This window comes from Stegodyphus dumicola, chromosome 2 (assembly GCF_044657685.1).
Source record: "Stegodyphus dumicola isolate Sdum_Otavi_A_Nest chromosome 2, ASM4465768v1".
Lineage (NCBI taxonomy): Eukaryota > Metazoa > Arthropoda > Arachnida > Araneae > Eresidae > Stegodyphus > Stegodyphus dumicola.
This window is the reverse complement of record NC_140769.1, coordinates 236,457,025-236,481,926: the sequence shown is the minus strand read 5'-3', so window position 1 is coordinate 236,481,926 and position 24,902 is coordinate 236,457,025. Positions and strand designations below refer to the sequence as shown.

The 24,902-nt window shown below is 31.7% G+C and overlaps 1 protein-coding gene across 6 annotated transcripts in view; it reads left to right on the top strand.

Annotated features, from left to right (window-relative positions):
* Positions 1-24,902, top strand: part of Orc3 (origin recognition complex subunit 3) — a 114,595-nt gene that overhangs the window by 3,596 nt on the left and 86,097 nt on the right. For 4 of the 6 annotated variants that reach the window (XM_085811919.1, XM_035364181.2, XM_085811917.1 and 1 more), the window contains exon 2: positions 5,163-5,208. The exons of 1 other annotated variant lie outside the window; for it this stretch is intronic. In XM_085811919.1, coding sequence (XP_085668045.1) covers positions 5,163-5,208 — 46 coding nt within the window. Of the gene's footprint in view, positions 1-5,162; positions 5,209-5,282; positions 6,534-24,902 lie in introns of those variants that run through there. One more of the 6 variants, XM_035364180.2, reaches the window with a different exon arrangement.

Sequence of the window (24,902 nt, the reverse complement as noted above, 5' to 3'; positions counted from 1 at the left end):
CGTGATATGAACAGGCGAATCAGGATGTTGAACCATGAAAGCATAGTAAATTCTTAAATTAATGTCTTTTTACAAATTTATTGTCTTTATTTATTGGCTTTTTATAAAATTTTAAGCGATATTAAAATGTTTTTGCCTTCAAAAAAAGAACTTTTAGAACTAACATTTTTTATGTGTATACCGTATGTTGTCGCCAATAAAGTCTGCTTGGCGAGATTTGCGCCGGCGAAACGGAAAAGTACCCAAATTTTTAGTAGCATGAGGTAAACTATTGACTGGAAATGTGGGTAGCACATGCAAATTTAGACTACTTGCATGTTTCTTAAAATGTACAGTGATCAAATTTATCATGGTCTAAAAATACTTTTTTGCCTGATTTCTTAAATTAAGGCTCACCAGCAGTTGAGCTGGTAGTTCGGTCTGAGGTTCAAATCCCGTGAGCGGGCTGCCTGTATGGATGTTTTCGTGGTTTTCCCCATGTATAACGTGTATACGAGCCAGTTTCCCTTAGAAAGTTCTCCACGAAGGCATCCCTCTCCTTAGGCAGATAGCCCTAGTGTGCTTTGCCATAATTAAATAAACCAAACCATTTCTTAATTAGAACTATAGGGATGTGTTATTGCATGAATTCATAGACCAAAATCAGGTTTCATTATTGCTCTTATAACATTTTTATAATTTGTCTGTCTATAAAAAATACAATGTTGCTTAGATTAAGGAATATATTGCTTATAATTTACTGTTGTCAAAATTTCTGAATCTCACAATCTAATAGCTGTATATGAATAACCTTCACCGAGTATCATTACTTTTATAAATAGTATATTGACATAACTGTCGACTTTTTATTTTAAATTTTATGCAAATTTTCTATATTACTTAGATTTAATTTAACAGAAATCTGAATTTTTTATAATAAAAACTCTATAATACAAGTAAGAGTAAAATTTATATATAAAAATTTAAATATACAGCAAGCACTTAAACACTGATTTCAATGTCTTCAAATGAAATTATTATAAAATTTAGATATATTCTTATTAAGTTAAGATATAATCTTATTCTATTATAAAGTTTAGATGTACAGAACAGAAGGCACATTTTGTGCTTATAACTCAGTCAACCACTTGTGGCCAGATAACTATTATTAATCAAGTTCAAGTCTAAAATTTAAATTCAAATAAACTAGCAGAAGTGTGTTAAGAAACATCACTTTATTGTTGTTGGAAAAACTGTTTCAGAATGAAAAAAGTGAGGAAACTACAAATATTATTACCATAACTTTAAACCACTACTATCTAAAGTTTTCACATAAAAATGATGTGGGTAGCTTTAGCAGTGTAAAGCACAGAAACATAAAAATTAACATTACTTTTCAAAATATTTTGGTAAAATCCTAGTATACAGTGCAGCCTTGGCGCGATTTCAAAAATTATCGCCAACACCAAAATGACCCAGAGAACGTCTGTGTATATACTATACATTATATACTATCACTATATACATAGTATATAATATGTATAACTATATATATTCTTTGAATGACCCGTTTACTAATCATAAAAGTCGCCAAAAGTAGCCAAATCCCGTGTGCACTGGATACTAGAATTAAACCCGTTTCTATAGTTAGAATGAATTAACAAGCCAGATGCTTTTCTACATTCTACTTCTTTTCTTAAAAACACTAAAAGTTCACTTATGTTAAACTTTGAAGTTGATTCGCGTTTTGTGTTGCATTCTAGGTTCATGACTACCGGCAATTTTTGTCAAATCAAAAGACATAATATATTTCCGTACGCATCTGCGGTGATGTTAACAGTTTGTAAGCCTCTTAACTGTACTTGGCACTCGTCATGCAACTTTCTTAATGCTTTTACGTTATTGGAGTTTCTTGATGGGTCGATAGCTAACCATTTATTTATATGAGAACTTATGATAAGTTCATTTCGATCAAACCGCTCTTTAAGCAATAATTTGGAACAGTTGTAGTTTTTACAATTTACAGAAAATTCAGAAACCTCAGCTAATAGACAAATAGATTTTTAAATAGCTTATTTTTTCAAACTTTGTCAAAGTTTTTATTATTTATATTGCTACTTCAAAACACTTTCAAAAGTCTAGCAACGTACTATATTCTCCATAAAATTTCGATATTTCTACTTTCAACAGTTTCACGGTACTTCTAGTAAACTGCGAGAAATTATATCCTGCGAACTATTAAGACGTGGTTAGTGCTGTAATACAACAATATTTAAATCTATATGATTATCAATTTCGTTACCTACCACTTTGGTAAAATCCTAGTATACGGTGCAGCCTTGGCGCGATTTTAAAAATTATCACCAACACCAAAAATTATCCAAAGAACGTCTAAATATACTATGTGTGTATATACATAGTATATACACTATACTATACTATGTATCTTGAATGACCCGTTGACTACATCGTATATGTCTCGTTTTTACTGCTCATCATAAAAGTCGCCAAAAGTAGCCAAATCCCGTGTGCATCGGATACTAGGATTAAACCAAATATTTCATGTAACTCATAAATAAAAACATTCTTTTTCCTTTATTAAAATAAGCTAATTTTTGCTGCCTGAGAATGTAAAAGGGCAAACAAAATATAGTGATCTGTATTTATGAATAGAAAATAAATATATGCGTAGGCTAGCAGAGGAAAGATGCCTTCATAAAAGACTGTTTAAGAAAACTGTCTCAAATTCACGTTACATGTAAGGAAAACCACAAAAACTCCCATATAGCCAACTTGAACTGCCAGTGTTCAGTGGCTTATCACTCCACCACTAGTGGATTCCAATGACTTTGAATCGTTCACAGAAATCATCAGTTACGACAATTGTTGTTGTGTATTATTATCATTGGCACAAAATTTACTCATTATGATAATTTAATTTTAGCTTTTAAATTACAATCATAATTCATAAAAAGTATTTCTAACACTAATACAAAATTTACTCGTTATAATTTAATTTGGTTTCCTTCAATTTAAAATATTTTTTTATTTATTTTAAATAACAGAATCTGAGAAACTAAAGTAATACAGTCAAAAGTCTTTAATCTGGACTCGTCAGGACTTTGGCGATTCCGGATTATTGGTTTTTCTGGATTATAGATCATCAGTTTTAATGTAGTAAGATGAAATGCAGAAATTATAAAATTAAAAATATGAAACCATAATTTATGAAATAAAGAGCAATTATGATCTAAAGGGTATCAAAATTTACAAAAAAAAAAAAAAAAAAAAAAAAAACTTAATATTTATTTGTTTACGTTATTAAACATTTTAATGTAAATTGTTTAAGTTGCTTCGTTTTATGTGCTAAGACTTTCTTTTTAATTCTATAAACAGACATAATTTCTTGTTCAGTTACAAAGTTCCGCTGTTCAAGTCCTATAATTGCTGTGTCGAGAATACTGACTAATTTGTCATTCGAAATTTTTTAATTTTCAATAACCTCTCTGTCACTTTCTTCACTATCGGAAGCGGTACGTCGAAACATGCTTTCACTTTGTAGTTGCTTTGGCAGCTCCAGAATCAGAAACTCATTTTGACATAATCGAAAGTTCAAGCTTACTTTTTATAAAAATGCTCTAACAGTCTGCAAAAAATAATAAGCCAGATGCAATTAGAAGATTAAGGAACAACGCTATCTGCAACATTAAATGAAATTGATAATTAGATAATTTTAGCCTAGCTTATACCGTCCGTTATACATTAAACACTCGTGCGTAAACGCATGTTTGAAGTTTGTAGCTTTGAGGTCCGGATTATAGATCATTCCGCATTATGGACGTCCGGATTAAAGACTTTTGACTGTATAATACTAGTTGTAATTTAACAAACATTCTCTATTTGTAAAAAGCAGATTTAAAGTTAATTAAATTTTAAATGAAATTGAATTACAAATAAATGATTAATTATTGCTGCAAACTAATCTACAATATCATTTAAATTCTGAGAGCATATGTAAATCAAGTGCAGGTATCAAAATCTATGAATAAATATATAATTCCAATAAATTTTTAAATCCTAGAAATTTATAAAAATGCATAAGTGCATGATTGTTGAGCAGATGGGAGACAGACTTATCAAGGGGAAGTTGCCTTCAAACCTAACTCTTCAATTATTCAATTTGTGTTCCGTGATCCATGTAGGCAAGGGTAAAAGGAAATTTCAAAACCAAAAGCAAAACCAAATGTTGTGAATTACTAAAAAGAAATTTAAACTAGTGGAATTTAAGAGAAATTAGCAAGTAAAGACTAGAATTAAAAATAAAGAGTAATGCATTTATTAACCTTTGTAAATGTAAAATATTAGCTAAATACTAATACATATAATATAAATATTAACTATTTAAAATATTAATTAATAGTTAAGATATTAATATGATTAATATATTTTGTAATGTAAAATATTAACCTTTTGTAAATTTCATTACTTCAGGTGTTCATTACTTCATCACTTCAAGTGTTTCAAGAATTTATCATAGCAGTACTAGAATTGTTAAAAATTAGAGAAAGACATTTTTTTTTTTCCAGTATTCTAATCAGGAGCTTATTTTTTAGAATTGATAGTTAGTATAACTTGATCTCATTAACGGGTTTTGTTGACAATCTGTCATTTTTTCCCGATCCTCAAAGTCAGGTCTACCTTGGCGACATGTTTGTCGCCAAATAAAAAAATCGCCAAAAGGACCAATACTAAAGCTGTTCCACTTTTGTTTATGTTCCAAACATTTTTAAGTATATAATACCAAAATATTTATACTTTATATAACTATAGGCATCTGCTCCATCTTTAAATTTGATGATTTATGGTCCATATCTTTGTATTCAGTTCACGTCATATATCTTTATGTTATAAACATATAGTTCTTATTATTAGAAAGAAAAAAAAAATTAGTTTTCATTTTTTCAATTGATGTTTTATTATAAATGATTGTTTGTTGCATTGAATCTAATTTTTGTAAATACAGCTATTGATCTTTTAGTTATAAAGTGCAATCGGAATTTGCATTATGTGGTAGATTCAAATAATTATTTTAAAATCAGATGTATTTCATCATACAAATTATCATTTTATATAATTTATATGCTATAAATAAGTGTGTGGATCATATTTAATTTATTTTGTAGGGTTGCTTTGTTCATAAGCCAAGTAAAGTAAAGAAAAGGAAATCTAGTAAGAATTTTTTATTCTTTTCTGTGCATAAAAGTTTCAAAGGGATTATGTTCAATCTTTGACTTACAAAGTAAATGAAAAAAGTAATTTTGTCTTTAAAGATTTAAATTTATATTACTTTTTCTCTTGTAGAAAAGCACTTATTAAAAAAACTTGAGTTAATGGCATATATATACAATGGACAGTCAAAAAGTTCCTGGAATTTCATTGTTATTCTTTATCACCACAAATAATTAATTTTATTTTACTACCACTATATTTATTTACTACTACTAGAATTCAGTAACAGGCAGTGTGATATCAGTATAACTGAAGGTAGGAGTATGTGGTGATCAGTTGTTGCAGTGTCAAAGTTTGAGCAAAGGACAAACATCAAGTTCTGCTTCAGAGATTTAGTTAGCCTTATAAACAGTTTATGGTGATGCTTCTTTAAAGAAAATAACCATTTATGAGCTATTTTCAAGATTTCAGGGTGAACAGGAAACTCTATAACTGGTCCAAAATGGTCCAAAACTATTTCTATTCGCAGTAGATGATCTTTAACTTCTAGAAACAAAGAAATGGTCAAGCAAGTGAAACAATTAATCGGATCAGACTGAAGAATGCCTATCAAAAGGTTGGCACAGGAAGTGGGGATCTCTCAAGGATCCATTCACGCAATCCTTGTCAGATGATTTGAAATGTCTAGTCCAAAGTTTCTTCCGCGGCTGCTGAACCCAAATCAGATGGAACCTCATCAGCTTACTGTGGCTGAGTGTTTTGAAAAAGAAGACAAACCAACATTTCTTGAAACAATTGTTAGTAGTGATAAGACCTGAGTGTATGTTTACGACCCAGATGCAAAAGTGCAGTCATTAGAATGGCACACAACGTCCTCTTTTCGACTGAAATTACACCATGTCAGATCTAAAACAAAAGTGATGCTCATTGCATTTTTCAACAATGAAGCAGGGGTGCACCATGAATTTGTACTGGCTGGACAAACTGTTAACGGTCCTTTTTACATGCAAGTTTTAAAAATACTGAGGGAGACAATTCGATGAAAATACCACACCAAATGGCAAGAATCATGGTCACTACATCATGATAATGGTTTCTTCGACACATCAATTGTTGTGTAGACATGGCTTGCAGAAAAAATATTTCTGTCCTCCACCAGCCTCCTTATTCAGCGGATTTCTGGCTTTCTGCTGATATAAAAGTGAGCCTCAAAAATAGCCATTTTGACACCACAGAAGACATCAAAACCAATGCAGTGGCTGAACTTCAGAAGGTACCACAACAGAATTGTTATCATTGTTTCCAGCAATGGCAGGAGGAGTGGAGTAAGTACATGTGTTCTTAAGGAGTCTATTTTGAAGGTGATTAAGTAAATGTTACCTATATTGTGGTACCAAAGACTTATATTAAAATTCTGGGAACTTTTTAACTGCTCATCGCACATTAGATGCTGCTTAATGTTATCGCATTGATGTTACCATTCAGGTAATGTTATCCATTTGCCAAAGTCCTGTTCATTTGTATTTGAAAACAAGGAAAATACATTATTGTTAATGTTATTGAAATAGCACAGAATGAGTTTTGATTTCTTTGTATGAAATAAAGGAAGTACTGAAATCATTAAAAATTCCAGATATCACATTTCAATGAAAATATCTATTTTGACTGTTTTCAAATGCAATTTAATAATGTTTCTGCATGACATCTGTAGTTAAGGGCTGAATAACGTACTATCTTTCCCCAAACAAATTATAAAACTGATTTAAAATGTATTCAGAAGATATTTTTTCGTGTCGTCTACGTACGTATGTATATATATCGTTTAACTCAAAAACGAGTAGCTTCAGAACATTGAAATTTTGTATATAGGATTGCTATAACATGTAGTTGTGTATCTCCCTTTTTGGTTACAATCGGCCACACCAAAAGTGTATATATATACCCACTCTTGTTATTCAGCACAGTAAGCTCAGTTTTTTTTTTTTTTTTTTTTTTCTTATATGTGGGTAAATTGTGCATTTTTTGACTTAAAAATGATTATGTTCTTCTTCTCCTCCGGTTAAGGGTTTTTTTTTTTTTTGCCTTTAGTAAATCTGAGTACGATAGTTGTAGAATTATTAACAATTAAAAGTTGTTTAAGTGTGGCTAAGCCTAATTTTTTTCACCATAGCAACCATATTTGTTTACATTTGAATCTAGCAGAATAGGGAATTAAGTCTTTCTGCCGCCTTCAGTGTCTTTTTGCAAAGTGGTACCAAAAGGAATCTTTTAGTTTTGTGCACCAAAAAATCTGTCTTTTTGCAAGTTGGCCGAATTGCTCGTTTGCGTAGAAGCTGTAATTTTAATGGGGTTTTTTTCTTTAATTTTAACTGTATTTGGTGTTTTATTTTTTTTTTATATCTTTCAATTTTTAATAAAGATATTTTGAATTTTTATGTATTTCTGTGTACTGCGAAGTGAGAGCTGAATTCATTGAATGAGAAACATATCGCTAATGAAACTCGAGGAAATAAGTTTAAATGAAATGCAGGAAAAAATGTGTATACAGTACAAAGTCTTTAATCCGCAATGATCTATAATCCGGACCTCAAAGCTACAAACTTTCTGCGCATAATACGTTTACGCATGCGTGTTTAATGTATAATGGATGTTATAAGCTAGGCTAAAATTATCTAATTATCTATTTCAGTTAATGCTGCAGATTGCATTGTTTCTTAATCTTCTAATTGGTTCCGGCTTATTATGTTTTGCAGACTGTTAGAGCAATTTTATAAAAAGTAAGCTTGAACTTTCTATTATGTCAAAAAGAGTTTCCGATTCTGGAGCTGCCAAAGGATCTACAAAGTGAAAGCGTGTTTCATGTCCATCAAACAAAATGTGGAATTGCTACAAAAATTGGATAAAGGCATGGAGAAAGAGAGGTTAGTGAAAACAAAGAAAGATATATTGACAAGTTAGTCGGTATTTTCGGCACAGCAATTACAGGACGTGAACAGTGGAACTTTGTAACTGATCAAGAAATTATGTCTGTTATAGAATTAAAGAGAAAGTATAGCTCATAAAACAAAGCAACTTAAACAACTTACATTGAAAGAAATGTTTAATAAAGTAAACAAATAAATATTAAGCTTTATTTGTAAATTTTGATACCCTTTAGATCATAATTGCTCTTTATTTCATAAATTACGGTTTCATATTTTAAATTTTATAATTTCTGCATGCCATCTTACCAGATTTAAATTGATGATCTTACCAGATTTAAATTGATGATCCGGAAAAAACTCTAATCCAGAATCGCCGAAGTCCCGACGAGTCCAGAAGTATGTAGTGTATACTTTGTAGTGTATTTTTCGAAAAAAAAATTTGTATTAGAAAACCTACAAAAGTTTTAACATCATCTTAAAGTAGATGTATTGCTAGGCACATCTACAAAAAATTATAGTTTTTTATTCAAAAATTTTTTAAGATATACATGAATTTACATGTTGAAGCATCTTGAAATTTGGAATTTTTTTTTAAATCTTTTTTAGTGATGAATTTTTCCACTCCTTTACAATCAAGAAAAGGAAAATGGGTTGCTGTAATTTAAGAAGTTCGCCAAGTAAATTGTTCTTGGCGAAAAGTGAAAAAAAATATGTCAAAATGAATGTCTGAATTTCTCCGTAAATTTTACAAAATTTAATATTTAGACATAATTTGAGCCATAGATAATAATGAAAATTGGCATGCCATTTCAGAAAAAGTCCTATTTTGTGTCAAAATACCTATGTTAGAATGATGCTATATATAAATCTAATATATATTCTAAGTCGTGCCTTCTCGAACTGAAAAACTGACGAAAATTTGTCAGTCAGCCCAGTAGAATGGGGAACTGCCCTCCCCTTTTTTTTGTGTGCAGTTTACATTATAATACTATTAAATTAACTACATATTTTATAGTAATATTATTTTTATCATCATCATTCTACATACAGTGTTTTCAGGTATTTCAGCTATACATAAATCAAATTTGAATAAGTTCTCAAAAATATATCTCATACATAAGACTTCTTATACTTTTCAATTATCTTAAAGAATAATTAATATTTAAATTTAGACTTATTAATAACTGAAAATCAGCTTTAAATTTTCTAATGATTCTACTGAAAAAAAATGCATGGAATTAATATTATCGATATGCCCAAACTTTTAAATGAAGTTCAGTATTAATGATTTCTTTTTTGAAATCAGATTGAAAACAGTTTTCTCAAAATTCCCGTTCATTATGTAAAAGTTAAATTAATTAAAATTGTATATTATGAGCTATATATATTCAATGTTTTACTTATTTTTATAAAGGCTGTTATTTATATTTGTGGCTTTGGCGACAGTAACTGTTGCTAGGCGACCACAGACGATTTCAATCAAAAGGTTGATATTTTTAACCATAACTTTTTCAGAACATTTTGCCATTTTAACGTGTTTTTTTTTTTTTTTTTTTTTTTTTTTTTTTTTATAGTAAACTGAAAAATTCATCTCAGGCAAAAAATGGAATTGACTCGTGAACATTTTTCTGCGATTATTTTTCATAACTTTTGACATGCATTATCAAGACAAAAGTGCTCCGATGAACTTAATTCTTCATACAGCAATAAAGCACCATCCTACAGCACTATAAAAAACTAGTATAATAGGGTTTGTACACATTGCTGCACACGGAAATTAAGTACTTTTAAGGACGATTAATGAAAAAAATTAAGGATCTATGAGCAAATGGGAACTGAATAAATTCAATTAAAAATATTATTTTATGCCTGAATTTCACTTTTGTAATACCACCCTAAAAATAAAACAGAACTATACGTAGGATGCAGTATTATTTATTATTATGAATTAATTAACATAATTGTTAATAAGTTTCAGAATAAAATAAACTTTATGAAATTTCTCAAGTAGAATTAAATATTTTATACTTCTAATAGTTGGAAATATTAGAAAGAAGGTAAGTGACATTTTATTTACGTTTTACAAACAGCTTTTTATGTTGATATTTTTGTGTGTCTCATTTTGTCATATACTTGCTCAGTCTAGAGTTTAGTAAATAGCAGGTACATTTTTATGTCAAGCTGCACAGGTTAAAATGAGAAGTAAGATCATAATCAGTATGATACTTAACAAAAGACTGGATGTTATCACCGCTGCTGCCTGCCTAGCGAGGGACCTGCTGATTAAAACAAACCTGAAAGGCTTGATGTTGGCACACTTGGGCAAGTTTTGAAAGTTAGTTGGGGGTCTGTCTGATGCAGTTAGTGCCGTAGCTTCATGTGGAGTTCCAGGCTTGGTATAACCCAGTTAATATACTTAAGGTTCCAATAAGCCACTAACACCACAGGTGACAAGTTGTTTTGCATTATTTTAAATCTCACTAGATGCAAAGAAGAAGTTTTAGATGAATTTTCACTTTTTTGTGTTTTATCTTGTGACCACGGTAAGGATTAATAAAAGACAATAATACACAGAGATAATTTTTAAGGGTAAGCAGTTAGTTATAAATAATTAAATTAGGTAGTTAGATAACCTTAGTCATTATGGATTTACATAGCCACTATTAAATTTTATCTATTTTTAAACAATATTTGTTCAAAATGCCCTATTAAAATCACAATCTAATAAAATTTCACAGTTTAAAATACAGGGTGTTTATAAAGTTCCGGACCCATTTTGATGTTTAATAACTCATAAAATAATGAAGATATAAACAAACTTATGGCATTTGTTGATGGAATAACTTATTTATTTTCCTTTTCAGATTTGAATATCTTTACTTTTGTAAATATCATCTGCGCGTGTGGTTAATTTCAGATAATTTCATTTTCCAGTCTAAATATCTGTACTTTTCTGAATATTGTCTGCTTATTAATTGCATTTTTCTCTCTTTTGTTTTTGGCATCTTTCTGGCATTGTTAATCGCCATAATGTGCACGTATGGGGATCTGAAAACCTCCATGAATACCATGAGGCACAAAGGGATTCTCCAAAGGTTAATGTGGGGTGTGGCCTAATGCACGACCGAGTCATTGGGCCTTTCGTTTTTACAGGAAATACGGTCTCATCAGTCGTATACTTAGACATGTTGGAAAACTTCATATTTCCACAACTAGAAGAGCTTCAGCCACATGTCTTTTTGCAACAAGATGGTGCACCACCTCATTGGGGTACCATCATTCATAGTTCTTTGAATGACCATTTTACAGGAAGATTTATCGGGCAAGGATGTCCAGTTCTTTGGCCAGCCAGATCACCTCATATAATGCCGCTGGACTTTTTCCTTTGGGGATTTGGAAAGGACAACGTTTACAGGAGGAGAGTGTCGAACATTGATGACCTAAAAGCCAGAATTACAACCGCAATAGCCTCTGTGGATGGCGACATGCTTGCCGGTACCTGGCGGGAAATTGAATATCGACTTGATATTTTCTGTGCGACGAAGGGGGCACACGTGGAAGTTCATTGACAAGGGTCATGCAACTTTTTGAGTCTATCTAACCATTTATGTTATTAATTTTAATCTATCTTTATTATTTTATGAGCTATTAAACATCAAAATGGATCCAGGACTTTATAAACACCCTGTATATGTAATTTATGACATTGATTCTTAAATTATATTAGAATAATTACACTCATCAAAATATTGATGCACCTTTTTAATTTGAAGCCTTCCCAGACAGTTTGGCTAATTTACATCGATTTCCTTCTTTTTAAACATCTTTTCTAACTATAAATTTGTCTCAATACGCATACTTGTGTTCTCGCTAGTTTCTGTGGGCTTTATCTCCTAACTTATCAACATCTCCACAATATACCTATCAGGGTTTACTTGATCTGGTAAAATTCAAATAGTTCCAAACCCCCTGACATATGTGCTAGCAAATTTTCGCTATGTCTGAAAGTAACTGCTAACTCACAGAGATTTAAATAAGTCTCTTATTTTAAAAGAACCTCGAACATCAGTTTCAATCATAAACATTTGTTTTTTCATTATTAAGCCAGAAATATAAATAGCATCCCTTGTATTATAGCAAAAAAGTGTTTTATTCTTTCTTATTTTTATTTTAACAAACTGGAAAATAAAAGAAAAACAGTAAGCATCAACCATGAAAAAATATCTTTTTGTATTAATCAGAACACATTTACAATAGACATCATTTAATCCGGTCACATTTGTCTATGACTACTTTGATAACGTTAAATGATAAGAAAAACATCCTTCAAAGTATCAGTGCTTTCACAGCTCTTTTTATTAGGAAAAAATCATTAGCAGTTGATTGTCTGCAACTGTTACACAAAAGTTCATTTATGAATTGCTCTTATTCATAACGCTGAGGACACTATTTTACTAGGGAGGATATTGTACGTAAACAGGAATGGCACTAAAAAATCGAAAATTTTCACCAAAGGTTACCCTGAAATATATTTTTCCCACACCAGTGGAGAGCTGACTGCCATATCTTTTCACAAACATTTATAAACCAAATCTTCAAAACACTTTTGATGCTATGCATCCATTTCATGTTTTCATTTCAATTTTGCTGTGATTTGAAAACAATGTTTTCACAATTCTGGAAAATCTTGCATAAGAAAAGTTGAGAAATACATAGGTTGGGGCAAAAGTCATGGCAACTATTTTTTTTTTTTTTTTTCTTGAAGGTACCAGTCCAGTTGGAAAATGTGACATATACAGTCAAAAGTCGTTAATTCGGACACCCATAATCCGGAATGATCTATAATCCGGACCTCAAAGCTACAAACTTTCTGCGCATGCGTCGCTTTCACGCATGCGCACAGGCGTTTGCGAGAGCGCATAAGACCCTTACAGCTGCGAATATGTTTGTGCGCATGCGCGTTTAATGTGTAACGGAGTTATACGCTAAGCTAAAGTTATCTAATTCAGTTAATGTTGCAGATTGCGTTGTTCCTTAATCTTCGAATTGGATCCGGCTTATTATTTTTTGCAGACTGTTAGAGCAATTTTATAAAAGTAAGCTTGAACTTTCGATTATGTCAAATAGAATTTCCGATATATATTTACTACAAAGCGAAAGTATGTTTTGAAATCCGAAATCTGTTTATCAATTTCACGCTGCTCTGCGGCAGAGGGGGGGGGCAGAAACGTCATTATTAGATTATGATAGATTAGAAAGATTATGTCAAATAGAATTTCCGATATATATTTACTAATATGTAATTTGTATCTACAAAGTGAAAGTATGTTTTGAAATCCGAAATCTGTTTATCAATTTCACGCTGCGGATTGGAAGTTGATCTGTCAGCACTATCCTTATCTTCAGATGTTTTTATTTTATTTGGTTTATAATTCCGTACTAAGTGTAGTATTTCATCTTGATATACTCCGTCTTTGATATGATTTAAATCAAGTTCCTCGTCATTATAATTCGCTTCCGATAGTGAAGAAAGTGACCCAGAGGTTATTGAAAACGAAAACATTTCGATTGACAAATTAGTCGGTATTCTCAACACAGCAATTATAGGACTTGAACAGCGGAACTTTGTAACTAAACAAGAAATTATGTCTGTTTAATAGAATTAAAGAGAAAGTATTATCACATGAAACGAAGCAACTTACATTGAAGGAAATGTTTAATAAAGTAAACAAATAAATATTAAACTTTTTCTTTTTGTAAATTTTGATACCCTTTAGATCATAATTGTTCTTTATTTCATAGATTACGGTTTCATATTTTTAATTTTGTAATTTCTGCATGCCATCTTACCAGATTTAAACTGATGATCTATAATCCGGAAAAATCGATAATCCGGAATCGCCGAAGTCCCGACGAGTCCGGATTAACGACTTTTGACTGTACAGACGAAAGGACAAGGTCTTAACTAAATGTGTGGACAATGAATAGCACTGAAATATCGTAACACATGAATTTATTACAGTATTATACAGGGCAATATGGCCTTCACCATGCAAAACAATGATAACACAATACACGTAAAGTTGACATGACAAAACTGGGCCTAAAGACCCCCAATGTACTCCCCTGCCATTGTCACCACACGCTGCCAATGATGTGGGAGGTGCTGAATACCATCAGCCTCAGTATTTACCGCTCCATATGTGAATGTTGGTGCACAGCATTAGCAATGTCCTCTCGTGTTGCAAACCACCTACCTCGTATTGGTTTATTAATCTTGGGAATGAGATCAAAGTTACATGGCGAAAGGTCAGGAGAGTGCTGGTGAATGCTCCAATTCTTCCCATCCCCAATGTCGGAATAGCTGCCATGCACACTCTGCTTTATGTGGTCTTGCATTGTCATTCAGAATTATTGCATTGTTCACAAGATCTAGGCTTTTATCCCGAATGCCACGTTGTACCTGTCGCACCAGGAAGTCCCTGTAGTACTGTGTGGTCACCGTTCTGCCATGAGGAACAAAGTGGCAAACAATGACACCCCTGATGTCATATGTGACGATCACCATCAATTTGACTGGGAAAGGATTCTGACGCTAGCTCATTATGCAATAGCCTTTGGACGGTGCGTTTTTTGATGCGACTTGCCCTCTCTAACTCCAGTAATGTCCATCGTCTGTCTTCATCAATGAGGTGCTCGATGACAGCGGGTGCTAAGTCGGTCTATACACTTACCAGTCGTCCCGAACGTTGCTCATTACTGGTTGACTTACGTCCTTGCTGAAACTTTCCTACTCACCATGCTACTGTACAATATGGTAGGGCATAATTCCCAAGGGCTTCTACTGATTCACTGTGACTGTGACATGCCATCGCATTTCTCCCTCGGAGAATGGCTATTTTGATGTAAGCAAGCTGCTCAACACAGGTTACTTCCATCTCGCACGACACTCACCACCTGACTGATTTCAGAGCCCTCGCTACCACAGAGCCATCTGTTGTTCTTTATACACACTATGCCTGCCAAACTTCCACACGACACATATACGTTTTGTGATCCGTTCACATATCTACAAGAAAAAAACAGTTGCCATGACTTTTTCCCCAACCCTCATATATAACTTAAGAACAGCATTCTGTTGACTCATTTTTGAAGGCTGGTTAAAAAGCCAGTTTCATTACTTAGGTCAGTGGTCTCAAACTGGCAGCCTGCAAGCCACATGCTGCCCCCAGAGCAATTTTATATGGCCTGCAAAAACATTTTAATTGCATATTTACAGCAAATATTTCAAGATTAAAGTTATTTGAATTCTGAGAATAGATTATTTTCTTTTCATCAAAAATGAACACGATTAATGCACTAGAAAATCTATAACTGAAGTTAATTAATTTACAACATGATGTAAATCTTATTCAAAAATTTGAAGAAGCAGGTATTATTAACCTATTTGTACTTGACAAAAAATAAATAAGCTCAAATGAAAATTTTTTTGCTAAGAATAACTGCTTTTTGGAAATACATTTATACATACACAGCTTTATTTTTTTTTTTTCAAAGTTGAAAATTAATTAAAAAATGTCCAATTGACTTGATGAGCATCTATTTATTGATGATAATTTCTAGCTATAAACTTTATCAGAATGAAAATGCCATCAAGTGTCAAGCTGTAGCAAGGAAAAAAGGAGTTTATTATTGTTTATATATATATATATATATATATATATAGGGTGTCCTGTAAATGTTGCGGCAAACTTCTGGCAGAGGTAGAGCACGTCATAAGGATTAAGAATTGCATAGTAACCCTTGCCCATAAATGTCACTCTACGCCGCCAGAGGGTGTTGTACAGGAAAGTGAGGATTGCCTTGTTCGAGTGGTGGGCACCATACAAAGAGCATGGAACGGTATACAAACGGAGAGCTTGTAAACATGTGGTTTCAACATGATAGGGCGCCTGCTCATTTTGGACTGGATGTTAGTAGCCATTTGAACAGATCATTCCCACATCGATAGATTGGGCGTGGTGGTCCCGTTCCCTGGCCCCCATGCTCACTGGATTTATCGAGCCTTGATTCTTTTTGTGGGGAGCCATCATTTGTCATTTATCACGATCCTGTTGTGTCTAAAATGGATCTCGTGGCAAGACTTGTCTGCGCAGCTGCTACAATGAAAGAAATGCTCAGTGTGTTTGAACATGTCCGGCAATCGATGGTCTGTTGGTGTCAGGCATATTTGGCATCTGATGGTGCAAACACTGAGCATCTGCTGTAACAAATAAGAGAAAGACTAAATTTTTATTGTTTATTATGATTTTTTTTTTTTTTTTCCCACATGATAAATTTTCTCTGAAAGCTTAGAAAGTTTTCAAAGATTTTTTTTTTTCCCTTTGCGATGTTATTATTACTGTTTATGTATATTTTGATAAATATTTAATAAGCAAAATTTTAAATTTATCTAAAATATTCTTTTATTTCATTAATGTGATTTTTCAACTTGTTAAAAAAAGTCTGGTCCATCAGCTGTTTTCAGATCGTGCATTTGGTCTGCATGCAATATGAGCTCGAGACTACTGCTCTAGATCATTAGGCCTTTTGTTAGACCCCATAATAAAAATAATTTAACAGAATAAAATAACATGCATTTTTAGAACAGAAGGTACTGTTGTCTTATTAGGACTGAATTCAGATATGTATGAATGTATATGCATGTGTATGTATTTATTTACATGCATATATGTGTATATGTTTACACACACATATGTTCATGCTTATATAGACACATGCATCCATTTCTCAATCCAGTCCTGATAACAAAACAGTACCAAGCAGAACATTCATAAAAATGTAAATCTCAAAACAACTGAAGAGCTATTTTGTTGCAAAACAACATGGTCATATGGAATCTTGCTTCGCTGAAGTGCCATGGTCCAGTTGATCTCCTCAAAACGTCCAAAAAAGGTTCTTTTGTCCATGGTTGCCTTAAATCAAGATTTGGTGATTTGATCTCTTACTGGGCAACATGTCTCTGTCAACTGGCAATTTCTATACTGTATTTTGAACTTATTTGGAAATTTTAAAAATAAAAAAAATTAGTAGCATTATGTCAGTTTAAAAAATATGATGTGTACACCACATGACTTCCTTGTATGGAATATTAAATTACAGTACAAAGTCTTTAATCCGGCAATTCCGGATTAGGGGTTTTTCCGGATTATAGATCATCAATTTAAATCTGGTAGGATGGCATGCAGAAATTATAAAATTAAAAATATGAAATCGTAATTTATGAAATAAAGAGCAGTTATGATCTAAAGGGTATCAAAATTTACAAAAAAAAAAAGCTTAATATTTATTTGTTTACTTTATTAAACATTTCTTTCAATGTAAGTTGTTTAAGTTGCTTCATTTTATGTGCTAATACTTTCTCTTTAATTCTATAAACAGACATAATTTCTTGTTAAGTTACAAAGCTCCACAGTTCAAGTCCTGTAATTGCTGTGTCAAGAATACCGACTAACTTGCCAATCGAAATTTTTTCGTTTTCACTAACCTCTCTGTCACTTTTTTCATGCCTTTATCCATTTTTTGCAGAATTCCACTTTTTATTTGATGGACATCAAAACATGTTTTCGCTTTGTAGATCCTTTGGCAGCTCCAGAATCGGAAACTCTTTTTGACATAATTGAAAGTTCAAGCTTACTTTTTGTAAAATTGCTCTAACAGTCTGCAAAAAATAATAAGCTGGATCCAATTAGAAGATTAAGGTGCAATGCAATCTGAAACATTAACTGAAATAGATAATTAGATAGTTTTAGCCTAGCTTATACCGCCCGTTATACATTAAACGCGCATGCCATGCGTAAACGTATTATGCACATGGGTGAACGCATATGCACATGCGTAAACGTATTAAGTGCATGCATAAACACAATATGCATTTATGCATGCGCAGAAAGTTTGTAGCTTTGAGGTATGGATTATAGATTGTTACGGATTATGGACAACCATATTAAAGACTTTGTACTGTATATTAAAAATAATTATTTTGATAATAAATAATTAAAAATGGGCAAATTGTATTGGATTAAGCCTACATTTCGAATTCTAGAAGAATGAATCAAGTCAGTTTAATAAAAAAAAGAGAGATTAATAAATATATATGAGATTCAGTTAACATTGAGAAGCTAAATTTCTAAAAATTACTCGTGCGATTTTTACAGAACTTGGCAGTTTGGCATAATTAGAGTAGTAAAATCAAAATATGGAAAAAAATTTGGCATGTAATTTCAGAAAAAGTCCAATTTTGTGTCAAAATACCTATATTAGAGTGTTATGTATAAATCTAATACGTATCCTAAGTTACGCTTTCTAGACATGAAAAATGCAATTTGAATTTCGGCATTCGGCCCCATGGAATGGGAGGTATAGAACTGCTCCTCCCTTTTTTTGGTCAGTGGACATTATAACTTCTGTTATATTGTAATAAAAACACAGTTTATTCATTTTATAATAATAATATTCATATTCTGCAGTAATAAACTACAACATATTATGCTTTCTTTTAATTTTAATAAACAAAATCTGAAAATAAGCTTTTATGAAATACGTTTGTACTACTATATTAAAAACTTTTACTGAAAATAAACTTTTACTAATACAGTAGAACCCATTACTGCCCAAGTGTCTTTTTCTGATATAAACTAGTTTCCTTTAAAATATCCTTTTTTGAAGGTATTTCTTTCTTGGTTGATAGTCTTTGTGTAATTCACCTTTGTTAAAAACAACCAGACAAATGCCACTTTGATATAAAGCAAGGACAGTATGTTATTTGTCTACACTGGATATTTTTAAAGTGTATTGGAAAATTCCCAAGGAGAAGGAGACTAAACATTTTACAAGTTTCATTTCTCCAAAGGGTCAATATTAATGAAAAGTGATACTGGTCGGATTGCCAGGTGCTGTTGAAACCTTCCAAAGAGCTATGAATTAGATTCTTAGACCATATAATGACTATGAGGAAAGTTTCATTGATGACATAATTCTTTATTCCTCCAAATGGAAAGAACATATTGAGCATTTAAGAATGGTGTTCAATACTTTACAGACATTAAATGTATTTCTATATATTCAATCCCGAATTTAGTGATTGTTACAAAAATTCTGTCATTAAATTAGAAATGCATCTTAGTTCAACTTTTAACCTGATATATTTTGTTAAATGTTAAAATTTTTATTTGTATATATTTACTTATTTATTTTTATCTAGCCTTTTTTCTGTTTTAAATGCACTCCAGTAAATTATAAAAAAAAGTCTTCTATGTAGTTGTTTTTAAAATTAGACCAAAGAGCAACCAAACTGAGGTGCTAATTTACCTGATTTTAAATTTTTAGTTAGCATGTTTCTCTTTCAGTTTGGCAGTTCTTAATTTTAAACCCTAAAGCAATGCATCTACATTAGAAGTGCAGTCCTTAATAACATTATTGAAAAATAATCTCATCCATATTACTTATCATTGACTATTTTTTCATATATTGTGGAGCCTCATTTGCTTCAACAAAAGAGGCTTTTTGTATGTTCTCTGATACCCTTTTGGCCTGTGAATTTTAAATTCACTCCTTGTTTAACATTGTGAGATTATTATAGATCATCTTTATGATTCACTTATATGAATATAAGTGAATCATAAAGATGCATGAATTATATTTAATATGCATGAATTATATTTGGGTGGTGGCGGTGCATTGCACTAGTAACGTGACTCCATGTGGTAACTGGTGTTGGTTGCATATTACTTCATACAGAAGTTCTATTAGAACACATAACAACATTGAAGGCATAAGAATTATTATATTATTATAAGTTATTGTCCTCATTATATGTTAGGATCTTGCTAGCAGCAAGAGTCTCCCTAGTTGAGAGCATTCCAAGTTCTTTTCTTGTGAAAAACAGTTTATAGACTGAATTAGTCATGCTTTCTAAATTTTTCAGTTATATGGAACTGTAACTGAAGGACTTATTGCTTCTGCAATGTCAGAGCCTGTCATCTCACATCTTGTAAAAGCTCAAACACTGCAACCTGTGGGAGACTGTATACATGAATTTCTTATCTTTGTGTGCTGTACGGCAACATTTTAAAAAAAAGTGTGAACTTGTATTGCATTAGAAATTATTAGTGTCCGAGTAGAAAGAGAAAATTATAAGGAAGTTTATTAAGTTTTATACAATGCTGTCAACCAGAGGCCAATGATAAGATCATTGAATGTTGGTAGTTTAACTGAGATCTATATCCTGGTGAATGAGCATTTGCTTTTCACATACCAATTCTATTAATGAAGTTTTCATAATATAAGTTTTCAAATTAAGTCAGTTTTCCTTAAAAAGTCCTCTATGAAAGCATCCTTTGGCAAGTAGCTCCGGCATACGTTGTCATAATCTAACTCATCCGTTCCTTGTATATTACAGTACAAAGTCTGAGATACGGATATCCAATATCCGTAATGATCTAAAATTCGCCCCTCATAGGCAGAATTTTTTTTGTATGCTTTACACATGCACATTTCATTTTCCCTTCCATAATAAAACGTGGAGAATCCCGATTCTTAATTTCACTTAGGCACTAAATAAAATACCTCGTATTGAAGAAACAATCATTTAAGCATAAATTTGTAATTAATACTTGGCTCCATAGCTACGTATCTGCTTGGCACACATCTCAAACCGAAACGTTTTACATAGGAACATCATTGATTTTACACCTACTGGTATTTTATATCCCTGATGCCGAACTGGCGAATCATTATTTATTATATTTAGCTTTCATCACCTCATGTTTATCATGCGGTGATGAAAGATGACAACTTGAGTAATTAATCATGGAGCGATGCCTAAACTTTTTTTTAATATTAGTAATTGAATAACAAGAGTGTGGGAATCTTTTATGCTGACATTAATTACACTTGGCAATGAATGCAGATTTAAGTTAAATGCGCTATGTTGATGAGGAAAAATTTAACAATAATTTCTTTTCATATGCTAAAAATAGATTTTGTTAATGAAACTCATAGGCTAAAAGATTACATTTAGTGCTATTTGAATTAAGAATAACTGATTTGTTATTCATGTAAATCCACAACTGGCGTCAGAACTCGTTTGGCTGCATCAGGGGGCAGAATTTAGGTAAGACAAAATTTTTGGAATTTGGAAAAACACCAAGTGGCAAAATTAAGAAATGACAAAATTTTCATAATTTATGGAGAGCACTGGGATCCAAAGTTTAGCGGCGGTAAAAATTTAGAACTTAGGGAGGTGCTTTGTACCTGTAATTTAATACCTGCAGAGACTGCCTCAGGCAGTATATAGTGCCGACTCTAGATATGCCTTAAGTATATGTGGTAGTTTATTTATTCAGGACTCAGATTAGCCTTAAGCATATGCAAGAAATAGACGTAGGTATAATAAAACTAATACAATTCAGGCTTAATTCAGTACTCTATAGAAGCAAGACAAAATTTCGTGGAACAACTTTTGTTTTGTCGCCAATCTTATGATTCATAGCCAATAAATGTATAGCCGACACTGCTAAGGTAGGCTAAAATTATACTTTACTGATTTCAAGGAATTTCGGTAAATATAGCAGGTTGCACAGTTCCTTAACTTTCTGATTTGATCCAGCTTATTATTTGTTGCAGGCTGTTATTACAGCAGTTTTATGAAAGTTAAAGTTTGAACTTTTGATTATGTCGAAAAGAGTTTCTATTTCTGGAGCTGCAACAGGATCTACAAAGCAAAAGCACGTTTCGATGTTCATTAAACAAGAAGTGGAATTGCTGCAAAAAATTGGATAAAATCATAGCCATCTCAAAATTATGCGAGGAGTATAGCACTGGAAAGTCGACTGTATATGACAAACTAAAAGGAACTTTTTGAATTTTTTGTGGATTCTGACACACCACTCGCAATGAATATAGTTGTAATGATTGACTAGGTCGGGCAGCATTGCAGCTAGGGCATGCCATTGATGTGTCCAATATTAATGGCTCAAGCCAAAATATTTCATGAAGAAATAAAATTAAAAACTGAGTGCACATATTCGACAGGTTGCTTAACCGAATTTAAAAATCACTGTGTTATAAGGCAATTAAAAATTTCAGGTGAAAAAGATTCAGCTGATAATGAAGCTGCTGAAATATTAGCAGATGAATTCATTGAACTCATTACTAATGAAAAATTATCTCCAAAACAAATGTACAATGCTTATGAAACTGGTCTTTTCTGGCAAAATGTACTGCGAAATGCCTTGGCTACCTCTACAGAAAAGACTGCAGCTGGTGTCAAAGTTTCCAAAGAGAGTTAAACAATTTCAGCGTGTGCAAATACTGCAGGAATGCACAAGTGCTTCGTAATGGGAAAACATACATGACCTTGAGCATTCAAAGGAGTAACAATTTTTCCCGTTATGTGTCATGCAAATAAAAGAGCATGGATGACACAAGCATTAATGAATGATTGATTTGAAGATCATTTTAGACCCAAGGCCCGGCAACATATTAATTCGGTCGGTTTACCTGATGACACAAAAATAGTCCTGATTATAGACAATTGTTATTCCCATAGTCCATTATTCCCATAGTATATCTTATTATTTTCATATCATAAAAATAATAAACTGCTATGAATAAGGTCAGAAAAATAAAATCAGTGAGTTATTGTTTTTTAGTTATGTGGCTACTTTAAAAAAATCATTGAAATAATCTGAAATTCAATTGTCCTCATCACTTCTTTTGGTCAAATAATGTTTGAATGACCTTTAGAATCATTTTAAGTGAATTATTGAATTCTTTTTATTTAATTTATAAACTTATAATCAGATAAGATTTTAAACTTTTAAGTCCTTCAGTCTGATTTTTTTCATTAAATGTGTATATCAGTCTTGCTTAGAAGGCCCTTAACGAAGCCAATCCCCCCCTTAAGCTATATAGCCCTCGAGTGATTTGCAATAATCAAATTAAGCCATGCCTTAACAGTTTTAACACTCAGCCAGTGGGTCAGGTCACCTTTGGCTTAATTTTACGTTAATAATGTGACTGATATAATTTTAATATATTGAATTTGTAATATGTCTAACTGTAAAATTTTTTGGATGTCTGCAGTATTATTTTAATGAATAAAATTTGTTACCATTTATCATGCATACTGTTATAGAACAGTGTAGTTTAATTTAAATGATTCTAGTCTGTAATTAAGATTTTCATGAAACTTCTGAATGGGAAAATTTATTATATAAGTGTCTCATGGGAAAAAGTGTCATGCTAAAAGTATCTCATGGGAAAATTTATTATGTCAGCAGGTAAGACAACAAGAAAGAAAGCATACAAACTTAAAAAATGTAACTGTTACTAAACATATATGTCGTGGAGTGATGCAGACGGATGTTGTTGGCTTCATTTCTTGATCAATGTTGTATCAATTCATGTATGGTAGAACGTAAAGTTTCTGGATCTTTTCTGTAATCCTAAATTGAGTTTATTTATTTTGGGAAAATATCAGCTAGTTATGCAAATTCTTGAAGTTTTTCATATTCTAAAATTTCAGGAATATCTGAAAGGGGTAGTCTTCAAAAAGATCTTGGTGCAATCTCAAATAAGAGCTAGTACCAGGAACTTCCTGGATATTTTCCTTTTAATCAGCATTTAATGTAATACTTTGTATTTTGCCTGGAATACTGACAAGTTTTTCATGTATTCTTGCCTAACCTGCATACCACAAGTTGGAAACCATTGAGCTAGACCAGTGAAAACAAGCATTTAATTCATAGAATAATCATAGAATGGTCAAAAGGTCTTACAAAGATACCAGTTTTTCGAGTATTATTCAAAAACAAAATTCCATTTAATTCTCTGATTTTTCTTCCACGTAAAACAATTAAAAATCAGTTTTTCTTAGGCAACACTCCAGAAATGCATCAGTCTTAAATTTAATACTTAAAGCTACACAGTTTGATTTCAATGCTGATAATTTCATGTCTGGTTAACTAATCAGTATTCAGTCATTTCTGTTGAAAGAATGAGGGCATTCCTCTCATGAAAGCCCTTCTATAGTCTGTTACTTTAACGTATTCTAATTTTTACTCTCTCTTTATGGCCAAAATATGTGTTACCATTACTCTAATGAAGGGATTAAGAGATTTTTAACTAATTAAAAGACCTGACTATCTTCTGTAGCTGTCATTAACTATGGTTAGAATATAACAGGGAAGGAAAGAATGGCTTTGAAGTGCCTGCTTTTAAAGTAATAGACTTTAGTGTAGCTGGCAGTCAAAAAATAAAATTTTCATATTATGAATAATGTAATAATGTTATCCAAATATCAGCTTTTAATTTTCTAGCTATAATGTTCCTTTCCAAATGTGTCATTTATTACATAGTAATAAAAAATCAAAAACATTCGAGTTGCTATAAAATTTAACTGAAAGAAATTTCAAGATGTGAAGTATTAATACTTTGTAAAATAAATAAAATTTTCATTAGTAAATAATATAACAAATTTAGTATAGTTCATAAATAAGTTAAAACTGTTTCTGTGGGTCGTGAAATAAAATACAGCAAACGTTTCACAATATGTGGAAGAAATGGTTAAATTTTTATGCAGTTGGATTCCTTAATTACTCTTATTTTCTGCTGAAAAGAAAAAGGATTTTTAATTTATTAGAATTTTGAATTGACCCATTTAAACATTATTTCCAATTAGTTAATATCAAATATATATATATATAT